We start from the raw sequence: 12,751 nt of genomic DNA on the forward strand, positions 1-12,751 counted from the left end.
AATAAAACTTGAAGTATCTTATAAATTTAGAATCAGCATAATACTTTTATTCTTTTGATGAACCTATTGATATCAAAACTCTGTTACTATTGAGCCGAGTCACTCCTTACTTACAGTTTGTTACCACGGACTGTTTGATATTGCTCCTTACTTTCACTTGAAAAAGTTGCGAGGGTCATTTTACCCCTAATGACATAGTTATCTGATCTTTCAACAATACCGAACAAATTGTTACCACAAAATTTTGATCAGATAACTCTGGGAAACAAATGGGCGTCAAAGGGTACTAGTTGCCGCCCAATCTTTTTGTCACTTAAAAAGGGCACTAGAACTTGTAATTTTCGTTCAAATGCGTCCTCTCCTGTATTTTTTGCGTTATAACTCATGCACAAACCGTTGCGGTTGTGACGGCTTTTATTTGGGGATATTTTTCCGTAAGCGAGGCGTAGGTTTTTCACGGCTTGATTCACTAGGGATGAATAGGTAGTGGAAAGTGTTGGGCCGAAACACAGACCAAGCCAACTAACTAAAGAAGAACATGGTAGAACTGCAGTCCCAGCAACGAATGGAGCGACCGCATAAGGGCTATTAAAACAAATAAACTCGCATTTAGACGCATTAACTGACAGTCCAATCTTAGATAGTTCATTGGTTAATATAGTAAAATTAGAAAGCAATCCACGGCGAGTCCGGGCAACAAGAAGAACCTCATCTGCATATGCAATAGAAGACCAACCAATATTACCGTAAAAAACAGAACTTCTAAGGGGACGCAGGCACGATGCAAGCACACATTTAAATATACTAGGAGACAATACGGCACCTTGCCGAACTCCCTTATTAATTTTTACCGGGTCTGATATTTGGCCATTCCAGGTAACTTGAATTTTAGACTTTGAATACCAAGAAGACAATAACTTAAGTACGGAAGGATTAACACCTGAAGAGGCTAGGGAAAATAGAGCCTGAGAGTGCACAATATTGTCGAAAGCTCCAGAAATATCAACAGTAAGACAGTATAAAGACATTTTAGTTTTTACGGCATCTTTCATGAGTCGGCTTAAAACATGATGTGCATGGGAGCAACCGAAATTTCCGAAAACCCAATTGAAAAGGCGTAAAATCACAATTCGACTCAATTTCTGGTAGTAACAAATGTTCAAGCAACTTACTTAAAAAACACGATACTGTAATAGGACGATAATTTACACAAGACGTGGGGTCCTTGCCTGGCTTTTGAATAGACGTTACACGGCCACAATGGAAACTATCAGGAACAAGCGACTGTGCTAAGCAAGACTGGAAAAATATTTGTAGATGGTTAAGTAGAGCAGAACAATCATAAGCAAAAAATCGCTAAGAAAGGCCTTCACCATCAAGGTTATTTGAATGCTTAATTTTTCTTAAAGCCCGGCGAATTTCAGATATTGCTACAGGCTGGACGTGAGCCTGCAGGAGACGGTATGGTAAAAGCAGTTTAAGCAACTTATAATAAAAAGACTGCAGAAAACTATTAAATACACTGAAAACACGCTTATAATGATCAACAAAATTACCTAGCTGGAGACAAGATAGGGTAGATGGGGAACCTTTCTCACTATTAATAACCTTATTCCAGGAGGCCTGGCCATGCATTCAAGCGTGTTCTCTTCAAACTGGCCTTATATTCAAGTTTACTTTTGTATCACAGAGAAAAAAGCTCTGGACGATGGTCGGTCACATGATATCCACATACGTAGCCAAAATTTGGCTTTTTGCTTAGCACGTTTTACTTCAGGATCAGCGTTCCAATTAGGCTTTCTTGTACCAATCCTAACTTTATCCACAGGCACTGCAGCTTTGGAAGCTGATTTAAAGCGATGGACAATTTGATAATAAAAGCAATTTAGGTCAACTCTACTTGAAGGCAAGGAAACTGACGTTTGCAGCAGGTGATATGGCACTTTTATGGTCGACAGCAAAGCAGTTGGCGTAGCAAGGTATAGTGGGACATTAGCACGATCCCAGCTCAATTTCGTATGCCACTTCGGCTGAGCCGGAAGTGTTTTGCCGGATAGCTCACAGGACAAATTACAGCTAAGAATAAGGTGATCGTCATCAATCTTCTCTTCGTCCACCCTGACAATCGATGATATTAAGCTGGAACTGGAAGAGATCACGTAATCCAGGTTTGATTTTGAACAGCCTCTGTTATAAATATACGTGAATGGGAGGCTTTAACTGCGACATGATATATGCTAGGAAGTGATTCTAGCAAGAGGATTGACCTATCGGAGGTACCAAGAATGTCATAGTTAAGGTCACCAGCTAAAACCCAATTTAGGTCTTTCAAACGTAGACTTTCGAGTAGAGACTTTAAACTGGAGCAACATTTAGCGAAAGATGTGAACAATGCTATAGAATGTCGATCGCAAGGTAAGTAAACATTTATAAAGGCGGTACTGTCACATTGAATCGTTAAGATGTTATCATCACAATGAATCACAAAGGGCTTTGATGGGGAACGGAAGAAAATTGCTAGGCCATTTCTTGGCCTCTTGCGAAAAAAAATGGTGGACAGAAGATCGCTTCAGGCTAGAAACGTTTGATTTGGTCAAAAGATGTTCTTGTAAGAACACTATGTCATGAACTACTAATAATTCATTAATTAACAAGTCTTTGTCTTTTGTGCCGTTAATATTGAGAGAAGCGTTCAGAGCGCGTTTGATCACTGGACAATTCATACTATAGGAAACATGAGCTTCGCCGCAGTTGCCACATTTCGGAGCCTCTAAGCAAGGATTGTCTTTAGTATTGAAAATAAATAATAAAAACAAGTTTTTTTAAATAAAAGTAAGGAGCAACATTCAAACTTAAAACGAACAGAAATTACTCCGTATATGAAAGGGGCTTTTCCTCCTCAACGCCTCGCTCTTTACGGTAAAATTTGACTCTTTCTCTTAATTCTATTTTTAAAAAGGTAAGAAACTTTAGCGTAAAGAGCGGGGCGCTGAGGAGGAAAAGCCCCTTTCATATACGGAGTAATTTTTGTTCGTTGTAAGTTTTAATGTCGCTCCTTACTTTCATTTAAAAGACTTGTTTTTTTATATTTATTTTCTGGACGTTTTTGAATTAATGTATGTTTTGATCTTGGCTCTCCGCACATAAATAATTAAAACAAAATTTGCATATTAATTAATTGCAATTAATCGGAAGATTTTGAGAAAAAGGAGCGAGGGAGAAGGCCTAGTTACCCTCTAATTTTTGGATTACTTAAAAAGCAACTAAAACCTTTAATTTTTTACAAACGTTTTCATTGGTAAAAAATATAGGTAACTTACGAATTAACTTACGTAACGAACTTCTATATTCGTATGTTTTTATTGCGTTTATGAGGAGGTCCAGCCGTCGTCGATACCTCGCTCTTTACACTAAAGTTGAAATCTTGTCCCAAGTCCTTAAGAATGACCTCTGAATCACAAAGGCCGTAGAATATATAGTTGAAATTACTAAAAATACTTTAGCGTAAAGAGTGAGGTATAACGAGGAGGTAAACCTCTCATATGCGTAATATATTTTGTTCGTTTTAAGTTTTAATGCTGCTCCTTATTTTCAGTAGAAAAAACTTTTCATATTTTTTTTCCCTTGTTTTTTTCAAATAATGCTAGAAAATCCTATGTCCCCTTCATTGAAATTATCTTTCCCCGTGAGAAGTTTCTCCATGGAAATATCCTCCCACGTACCCCCCCCCCAAATCCCCCCTTTAAAAAATCCCCCTGAAAACGTCTGTACACTTCCCAGTAATCATTACTATATGTAAACACAGGTCAAAGTGTGTAACTTGCAGCCCCTCCCAAGGGGACTGCAGGAGAGTAAGTCGTCCCTAAAGACATAGTTGTCAGGTTTTTCGACTATGGTTAATAAAATGGCTATCTCAGAATTTTGATCCGGTGACTTTTAGGGAAAAAATGAGCGTGGGAGGGGGCCTAGGTGCTCTCCAATTTCTTTGGTCACTTAAAAAGGGAACCAGAACTTTTAATTTCCGTTATAATGAGCCCTTTTGCAACATTATAGGACCACTAAGTCGATACGATCACCCCTGGGAAAAAAAAAAGAAACAAAAAACAAATAAACACGCGTCCGTGATCTGTCTTCTGGCAAAAAATGCAAAATTCCATATTTTTGTAGATAGGTGCTTGAAACTTCGACAATAAGGTTCTCTGATATGCTGAATCTGATGGTGTGACTCTCGTCAAGATTGCATGACTTTTAGGGGTTTTCCCCCTATTTTCTAAAATGAGGCAAATAGACGTTGCTCGACTATTGAGGTGAGCAAGCAATTTTAGCTGATCAAGGCACTGGTTGACTTTGGCGGTAAGGATAGAATAAGCTGACACCGGAATGCTAGGGACTTCAGAGGGGGATTTGATCACGAACTCTGGAATATCAATATTTTCTGCGGAGCAGCGAGAAAGAGTACCGATAATGTCCGACAATAAACTATTCTTAGCACTGGGTCCCGAACGACGCGGTATAGGCTCATCTGGGAAGCAATTGCTATATAAAAGTTTCTTAGTGCCAAGAACATCTTCATACGGAAAAAAATATCTAGCGTATTTCACAATCGACTGATGGTCCAACCCCTCATCGAGATTGTGCTGAGCAAAATTTAAAACTGGGCAATAATAAAGCGTACTGGTATTCCAATTTTCCATGATAAGCAAATTTCACCATCAGTCCAAAAACAATTAAGAGAAAAAGGTATATACACAGAGAAGTTATCAATAAGCACAATTATGAAATGATCCACACTGGCTAAATGAATGCAATGGGAATAAATAATAACTTATCTTTGAGTGGGGCAAGTAATCCAGTGATTCGCAAGTAATCCGAATATTTCAATGCACGACTCAGATGATAATAGTGCTGAATACTAACTCACAGCCACAATCCATAAGTAATACTTAAGCCGTAATCATATACAAGTTTATAAATTTATCTAACAAGTTTCAATTACGAGTTCAAAAGTATTTCACTCGTTATTTATTCCAAGCAGGTACAGAGTTAATCCGGCTTAAATTCAATTAGTTGTTCACTGGTCAAATACCAAAAGAGAACTGCATGCGCATAGTGTGTTTTCATTTAATTAAAACTCCCTCTTAATATTCTTTCAAATTTTCACCTTCATGCGTGTATCCTTATTTCAACTAGTATAATAGTAGTAGTGGTAACAGTAGGAACAGTAGTAGCAGCAGTAATGAATGATTATTAATAATAAAAGTAGTAGCAGCTGCATCAAGAGCAGTAGTATCAGGTATATTTTATCTTTTGGTCAACTGAATATCCCACTCAGAATATTTAATAGTGGCGGTAGTAGTAGTAGCGTATAAATATTGCCTTTTTTTAAATCGATCATCTCGCTTCTCATTTCCTGAAAATTCCAACTTAATATATTTAGCCATTCGTGAGTTGCACCCTTCCGACAACCCATATGCACATGACATGTTATGATTTGGTTCAACACTCTCCTTAACTAAACAACTTTACAGCTTACAGCCCTTGTCCTGAGGCCTTGGAGGAGGGGTTGACATCCCCAACCAAATAATTAGTGAACCTTTCAACAGTACTGAAAAAGATTGATGTCTCAAAACTTTGTTTGGATGTTTGTTTTGGGATATGATGGGATGAGGGAGGGATTTGATTTTCTCTCAAATCAATTTGACTCTTAAATTGGGCACTATAGCTTTCAATTTAAAATCCAATGAAATCGATCTGAATTTTATACTACCACCCATTCCATGAAATCTTATATGCCCCCAGGATATGACTTATAATCCTATCCCCAGGGCACTGGGGCGTTGTGTCAACACAAGAGGCATTGTTATATGTTCTTGTTTTTGAGCAAAATCGCTATTTCACTTTTCTAATCAGATCTATTTTTTTAAGTGAGGTAGTCAGGGGGGCTAGCTGCCCTTTATGACTTTTGACACTTAAAAGGGAACTAGAACTTGCAATTTTGAACCAAGTATGTCTCCTCTAAATTTTATGCAACCATCCCTTCCATAGCACACTATATGGCCTTGGGGAATAACTTACAACCCTTGCTTCGAGGCTCTGTGGGTTTATTTCAACGGCAAGGCACTTGTTCCATAATATTTGGACTATTCTGAATAAAAAAGGCTAACTCAAAATTTCGATCAGATGCGTTTCTAAACAATACGACGTGTTTGTGTGTAGGGAAAGGAGGTAACTGCCACCTGAGCGCTTTGACTCTTAAAAGGAGCACTGCAGCTTCTGATCACCAATCCAAGGAGCCCCCTCCAAAGTTTATATGACAAAGCTTTCTATAAGAACGTATTTTGTCCCCAGGGCATAACTCACAATCTTTGCCCTAAGGGCAGGGGGTTTTGTCATTCTCAAAGATGTAACTTCCAGACCCTTCAACTACGTTGAAGAAAATAGCTATCTCAAAATTTTTATTAGAAGTGTTTGGGGAAATGATGGACGTGAGGGGGGATCATTGGCCCACCGATCACTTTCGACTAATTTCCAATCTTATGAGCCCTTTATGAAGCGTCTACGATAATGCTTTCTATGGAAACCATGTATGTCCCCAGGGTATAACTCACAACCCTTTCCCTGAAGGTTGTAGGGGGGGGGGCTGACCTCCTCAAATACATACTGTCCAAAGCTTTCAACAACGTTGAACAAAATGGTCATCTCAAGATTTTGATTTGAAGTGTTTGGGGGAATGATGAGCAGGGGGGCTATTTTCCCTCCGATCAATTTTGGCTAATAAAAAGGGCACTAGTTCTGGCTTTTCATGCTAAGTTCCTTAATCTTTAATGAAGCTTCTTATTAAAATTAAACGATATTTGTCTTTCAGATGATTGTTTTTCAAATAATGCTAGAAAATTCATCTCCCTTTCCATGAAAAGGGAAATTTTTCCCAGTGAACATTTTTCCAAGAATAGTTTTACCTACAACCCCCTCTTGGATAACTCTCCCCTCGCTGAAAGTTACCCCTCGGAAATTTTCATCGGAAGTGTCCTTGTTTTTATTTCAATTCCAAATCAAAATATTCCCCTCAGTGGAAAGTTTATCCTGAAAATATCCCCCTCCTCAATATACACTTTTCCCGTGGAGATCATCCCCTCACGGAACAATACCCCAGACGGTTATAACCCCACGGAAACTTTCTCCCAGACGATTTCCCTGGAACATCTGCTTAGTTAAAATTGAGTAGTAAAAAAAAAGAGACATATAAAAGAATTTCGTGTAGGAATTCTGGCAAATTCCTCCGTGCAAAGTTTCCCCTCCAGAGTTCATTTTGCGGAAACTTCCCTCCTCCAAGAAATTCTCCTCGCAGAAAATCCCCCGCCCAAAAATTGTCTGTATCCTTCCCAATAGTAAATACTATATGCAAACAATGGGAAAATAAAAAATTCAAAGAAGGGAGAAACAGACGGAGGAAAACAGATGAAAAAGTTGTGCAAATATTTCGGTTGAGACCTCCGCCCAATAGCGCTCAGCGTAGAATAATAAAATAAAATGTAGATAAAATTCCAAAGGACGATATAAAAACCAAACCTTAAAACAAACACTGAAACTAAAATTCAAATTATTAAGAACAGGCTCAAGCAAATGCCCCCCGTTAGCGTGTCGTAAATAATTTCTGAGACGACATTGGCTAATTATGACAAAACGAAAATCGCAAAGAAGAGAGAAGCAATGATAATAACATCTAGTAAAAACAGAAGAAAAAGTTATGGCAATATTTCGGTTGAGTTTTCTGCTCACCTGTCCTCTGTGCAAAATAATCATGAAAAAAGCAGATAAAAGTCCAAAGAACAATATGAAAACCAAGCCTCAAAATAAGCACTAAAACTAAAATCAAAATATTTAAGAACAGATTTGGACCCCGCAAGCTTGTCGTAAATAATTTATGAGACTACACTGGCTAATCTTGACAAAACAAAAATTGCCATGAAGAGAAAAATTAGGACAATAACAACCAGTGAAGGTTTATTTTGAGGTTCGGTTTTTACATTGTCCTTTGGACTTTTGTTTGCATTTTTTTATTATTATTCTACACTGTGAATGGTTGAATGGAGATCTCAGCCGTCAGAGACCTCCATGATTAGCCATTGTGGTCACAGAGATTATTTAGGACAAGCTTACGGGGAGCATTTGAGCAAATCCGTTCTTAATTATTTTGATTTTAATTTCAGTATTTATTTTGAGGGTTTTCATATTGTCCTTTGGACTTTTATCTGATTTTTTTTTCATTTTGCACTGAAGGCAGTTGAGCGGAAGTCTCAACCAAAATATTTGCATAACTTTTTCTTCTGTTATTCACTGGTTGTTATTGTCCTCGTTTCTCTCTTCTTTGCAATTTTTTTGTCATGATTAGCCTGTTTGGTTTCAGAAATTATTTTGTAACCAATGTACAAATTTCCATCGCCTACAGCCGCTTTCTCAGGGGCTGTGGGGAGTTATTTCATGCTTAGAGGCACGCCTATTGAAATTTATGCTGAACAATAAGGCTATCTCAAAGTTCTGATTAGATGACTTTGAGGAAAAGGAAGTTTGAAGGGGGCTAGCTGCCCTCCTATGATTTTAGTCACTTGAAAAAGGCACTAGAACTTTTATTTTTTGTTTCAACGAGCATTCTCCCAATCATTGAGGAACAGTACTTCAAGATAATCACCACTGGGTTAAAAAACAAAACAAAAAACAAAAAATAAACAAAAAAACGCGCATCCGTGATTTTTACTATTGAAAAAAAAAACTAAGTTCCACATTTTTGAAGATAGGAGCTTACAAATATAATTAGTTTTTTGATATTACCTACTTATTCAAAAGTCAGGCAAGTTTCTTCAAGTTAAAAATAATGGATGTGTAGCAGTAAAGTTCGTGAATTTTATTTATTTTTGGAATCAGCATAAAAAGCCGATTCTTTTTTATGCATCAACTGTTCGCAAAATTCTGCCTTTTAAAATTTTGGGTACTATTTAGCTGAATTGCTCCTTACTCGCAGTTTGTTACCATATTTACTTTTTAATTTGGCCTCCCATACCACCATGAAGTACATAGCTCTATGTGGGTGATTTTTTCATGAAAAATTACATTCTGATTGACGTTAACTTTCAAACATAAATATGTTTCAAGGTTTTCTTTTTACCGATTCAAACAATCATATTTAAGTTTAGTGTCGTAAGTTCTTTAAGATTTTATCAAAGAACATATCAGTAGATATTCTACCCGTATGAATGACTCTTCTTTTCAAATATTACACTTTTGCTTATGTTACAGTACTTTTTTTTTTAGATATGGATGCCGCTGTCAAATTATTGATTTGTTCCGACTATGATCCGCTTTCTCCATTGACAAGTATTGATGGTGAAATCAATGCTCAATTTTTTGATCATCCAAATGTGGTGAAAATATACGCCATTGACAAGAAAACCGAACAAGGGCTAGCACTTGTTGTTATGGAGGACGGTGGTCAGACCTTACAAAATATTATTGATGATCCACAGGAAAAACTTGACAAAAAAACATGTATTAGGTAGGTTTTTTTTTACTTAAATTGTTTGTGCCCTGTTAGACATATTATAATCATATTCAGTGATAAAAATCAAAATTACGCTCGATTACAGTGCCAACTATGTACGCCGTCCAGAACTTCTCAATTTTAACGTTGTCCAACTTAATTCTTTAGATCGACCAACCAGTGTCAAGAGTTAGCGCACAATTTCTTGACGCTAAAAAGATAAAAGCTAGAGACACTATTTTTTCTGTCTGTAACAGGAGTATGACAAAAAATAAGATGACGCTATTATAGTGAAGCGGCTAAGCATACGAATCATTCAGTTTTTCAAGAAAGCATGAAAGCTGGTGGACATATCTTTTTGGTGAACAATCCTGGAAATGGAGACAAACAATTCAATCACTAAAACGTCGTCAAAACGTAGCATAACGTCATAAATTGTCGGGAAAATTCAAATGAGGTTTTAATAACCAACCAAACCTTGAAATGGGTAAAAATAATACTGAATGAACAGCTCGTCTCGCTTTTATCTTCAGATCATAAGAGCATCGTCTAAAAATCACAAAACATCGCTTCTTTTTCAAATAGTGATTTGCTTATATATAAAAGGCAGCAAATTTAAGCAATGGATGAGGCTTCAACTATTCCAAAAATTCCTAGAAAGGGATACAATAAATGAACTAGCAAGAACGTCGTTAAAACGTTATTTTAAAAACGGGTTTAGATAGCGCACGAAAGCCTTGAATGAGTAAAGATATGCTTCTGATCGCTCCAGCGAGAAAAGGTTCTGATCGCTCTGATCATTTAGCATCATATTAGAGGCCAAAACTCAGGATTACGGACCTCATTATTCTTAAAAATTTATAACGTTTTCAGAAGGTCGCATTAGGTTCTATGACGTTCTAAGGATGTAATATCGCAAAGTACCTGTCTGTAAAATTGATATCAGTCATAGATTGAAAAAAATCCCATTTGTCACAAGACAAATCCCCTGTGACTTTTCAGAGCGTTATTTATTATTCCGTCTATTAGTCAGAGCGCCAGATTCTGTATCGTGCACCCACCCATGCCGGAAGGTACAAAAATGCTGAGGATGGATCCTAGGGTAATCGCCCATGCTGAAAACGAATATCGTAGGGCGCATGTTTGCCGTTGGGGCGTTTCTGAGATATAGGCCAAAAACGCCAAATTTAGCCTATAACTAAGTGTGACGATTCAGGATTTTTTTGCGACTTCTCAGGTTGAGGAATCTGGCGTCATGTTATATCAATCGAAAGAAGAGATCTAGATCTACAAGAATATGATTTTAAATTAAAAAAAACACTATTTTTTTCTCTATTTACTGCAGTTTCAAAATGAGTGCTATAAAATTCAATAAATATCTCAAAGAAAGGCTAAAAACTCGAAATTTCTTCAAGATAAGAATTTTTTTTATATTCGAAAAGAAAGCGTATTCAATTCCGTACAATTTGAGATAAAAACATATAAACTATTTTTATTTTTAAAAGGTCTGCGATTTTTTTTTATAGTGTCACTGAAATGATCACTAGCCGTATCGTGAAAAGAGACATATTTTTTTTTCTTCAAAGGGTAGGAATACTTCAAACTTCCTAACTGTTTAAAATGTTTAACTTGTACTTAAAAATAAAAATAGGTTTAAAAAAATGTTGACTAAAAAAAGTGTTTTTTTTTTGTTTTGATTTTTGTTTTTGTTTTTTATAGAATGGACGAATATGTTTTCTGGTGTACTAAGGCGTCTGCAATTACCTTTTTGGGACCTGATTTGCCAGTAATACGACTAAGCTATTTACTACATAAAAGAATTCTACTTCACAGATGGATTCAGTCAACGCATTGGAGTTGTCTTACTCGGCCTGCCCGTAAAATTGCGTAACAGTAACTGATTAGGGACCTGTTGTAATTAAAAGTAAAAGGTATCAAATAAAATTTTCATAAATATTCCTCATTATCTTCTTCCGAGAACTCAGATGGGGCAAGGTCAGACTCCCTTCATGCCCTCCTCGTTCCGCGGCAGGAGCATAATCTGCAGCATCCTTTCATTTTTGAGCAGCTACAGTCTTTCCTGCATCTTCTACTTTTGCATCTGCAGTAAGATTCCAGGCTTGATGCTTCTTTACAGTTTGAGACGACCGCATCTACTCCCCCTTCAGCTATCTTCCATCCAAGGAGACGTGGATCTGGAATGCTCGGCCGAGCCTGTACTGACGACAAGATTATCCATGTAGCGAATATGGCTCTTCGTATGCATAGCTCGAAGGTGTTGTCAGAAGGTGGAAGTCTTTTCACATCTTGTTTCTGGCGCCGAATGTAAGCCCTTACACTGGCCAGTGAATTGAATCCGGCCTGTTTACTGTACTGTTTACAATGACCAGAAATTCTGATAGGTCGTAAAATTCTCTAAACGCGTCGACTGAAAGCTTCCCTTCTGCATCCTTGATCTGCTCCGTCACAGACACCATTTTGAGGCAAAAGTTGGGGACACCGCGGTCTGGTAAAGTTGGACAGCAGCCACGCTTGACCAGAGACACTTTGAATCTCTCCTTGAACCCACCTGAGAAAAAAAAGTTGAGTGCGTTCAGAAGCTGATCACTCATCTGCTCCCAGGTTTCATACAAAATTTCGAGGAACCGGCTTTTAGACGCTGAGCTTGCAAGTACGGCATCCCATTCTTCAACTGTGCTAAGAGCGGAAATCTGGAGGTTTTTCGCTTTCCCTCGTTGGAGTCTGCATGCTGATTTCAAGGAGATCAATTCTCCTGTGTCCGTGAGCTTCCCAAACAGCCCGTTTTACCGATGTGCGACAATGTGGACTTCAGAAATACCCACTGGAAGATAATTCAGCAATGATAGACATTGCTGAATTATGCGACAAGCTTGCTTTGCGACTAGCTTGAAAGCTTACCGTATTTGGTATTAATAAATAAATAAATAAATAGAAGCAATCTTTCCGCGAAGGATTTGACTGTTTCAAACCTGGCAGACCGATATGACCTTATCTTGGACATTAGGTCAATGATGTGTACTGTAGCTAATGTTTTTTCTTTGGATTTCAAAGTGGCCGGCCAAGCTGAAATCCCTCCTTTTTTTCTTAGCCAGTTCAACAGCACAGCTTTGTTCCTTGCCCTCATTTCTCAGCCAGAGGATGTCTTGGCTGTTTGTTGCGGAAGATGTTCAAAAATAGATGGAGGGAAAGGAAGAA

The 12,751-nt window shown here is 37.6% G+C and overlaps 1 protein-coding gene across 1 annotated transcript in view; it reads left to right on the forward strand.

Moving 5' to 3' along the window:
* The window catches only part of LOC136033216 (serine/threonine-protein kinase mos-like), a 70,339-nt gene that overhangs the window by 22,625 nt on the left and 34,963 nt on the right, over window positions 1–12,751 (forward strand). Inside the window, exon 2 of the mRNA XM_065713926.1 lies at window positions 9,310–9,550. Within this exon, the coding sequence (XP_065569998.1) occupies window positions 9,312–9,550 (239 nt within the window). The 5' untranslated portion in view covers window positions 9,310–9,311. The remainder of the gene's footprint in view (window positions 1–9,309; window positions 9,551–12,751) is intronic.

The sequence above is a fragment of the Artemia franciscana genome, chromosome 11, assembly GCF_032884065.1.
Source record: "Artemia franciscana chromosome 11, ASM3288406v1, whole genome shotgun sequence".
In the NCBI taxonomy this organism is placed as follows: Eukaryota; Metazoa; Arthropoda; class Branchiopoda; order Anostraca; family Artemiidae; genus Artemia; species Artemia franciscana.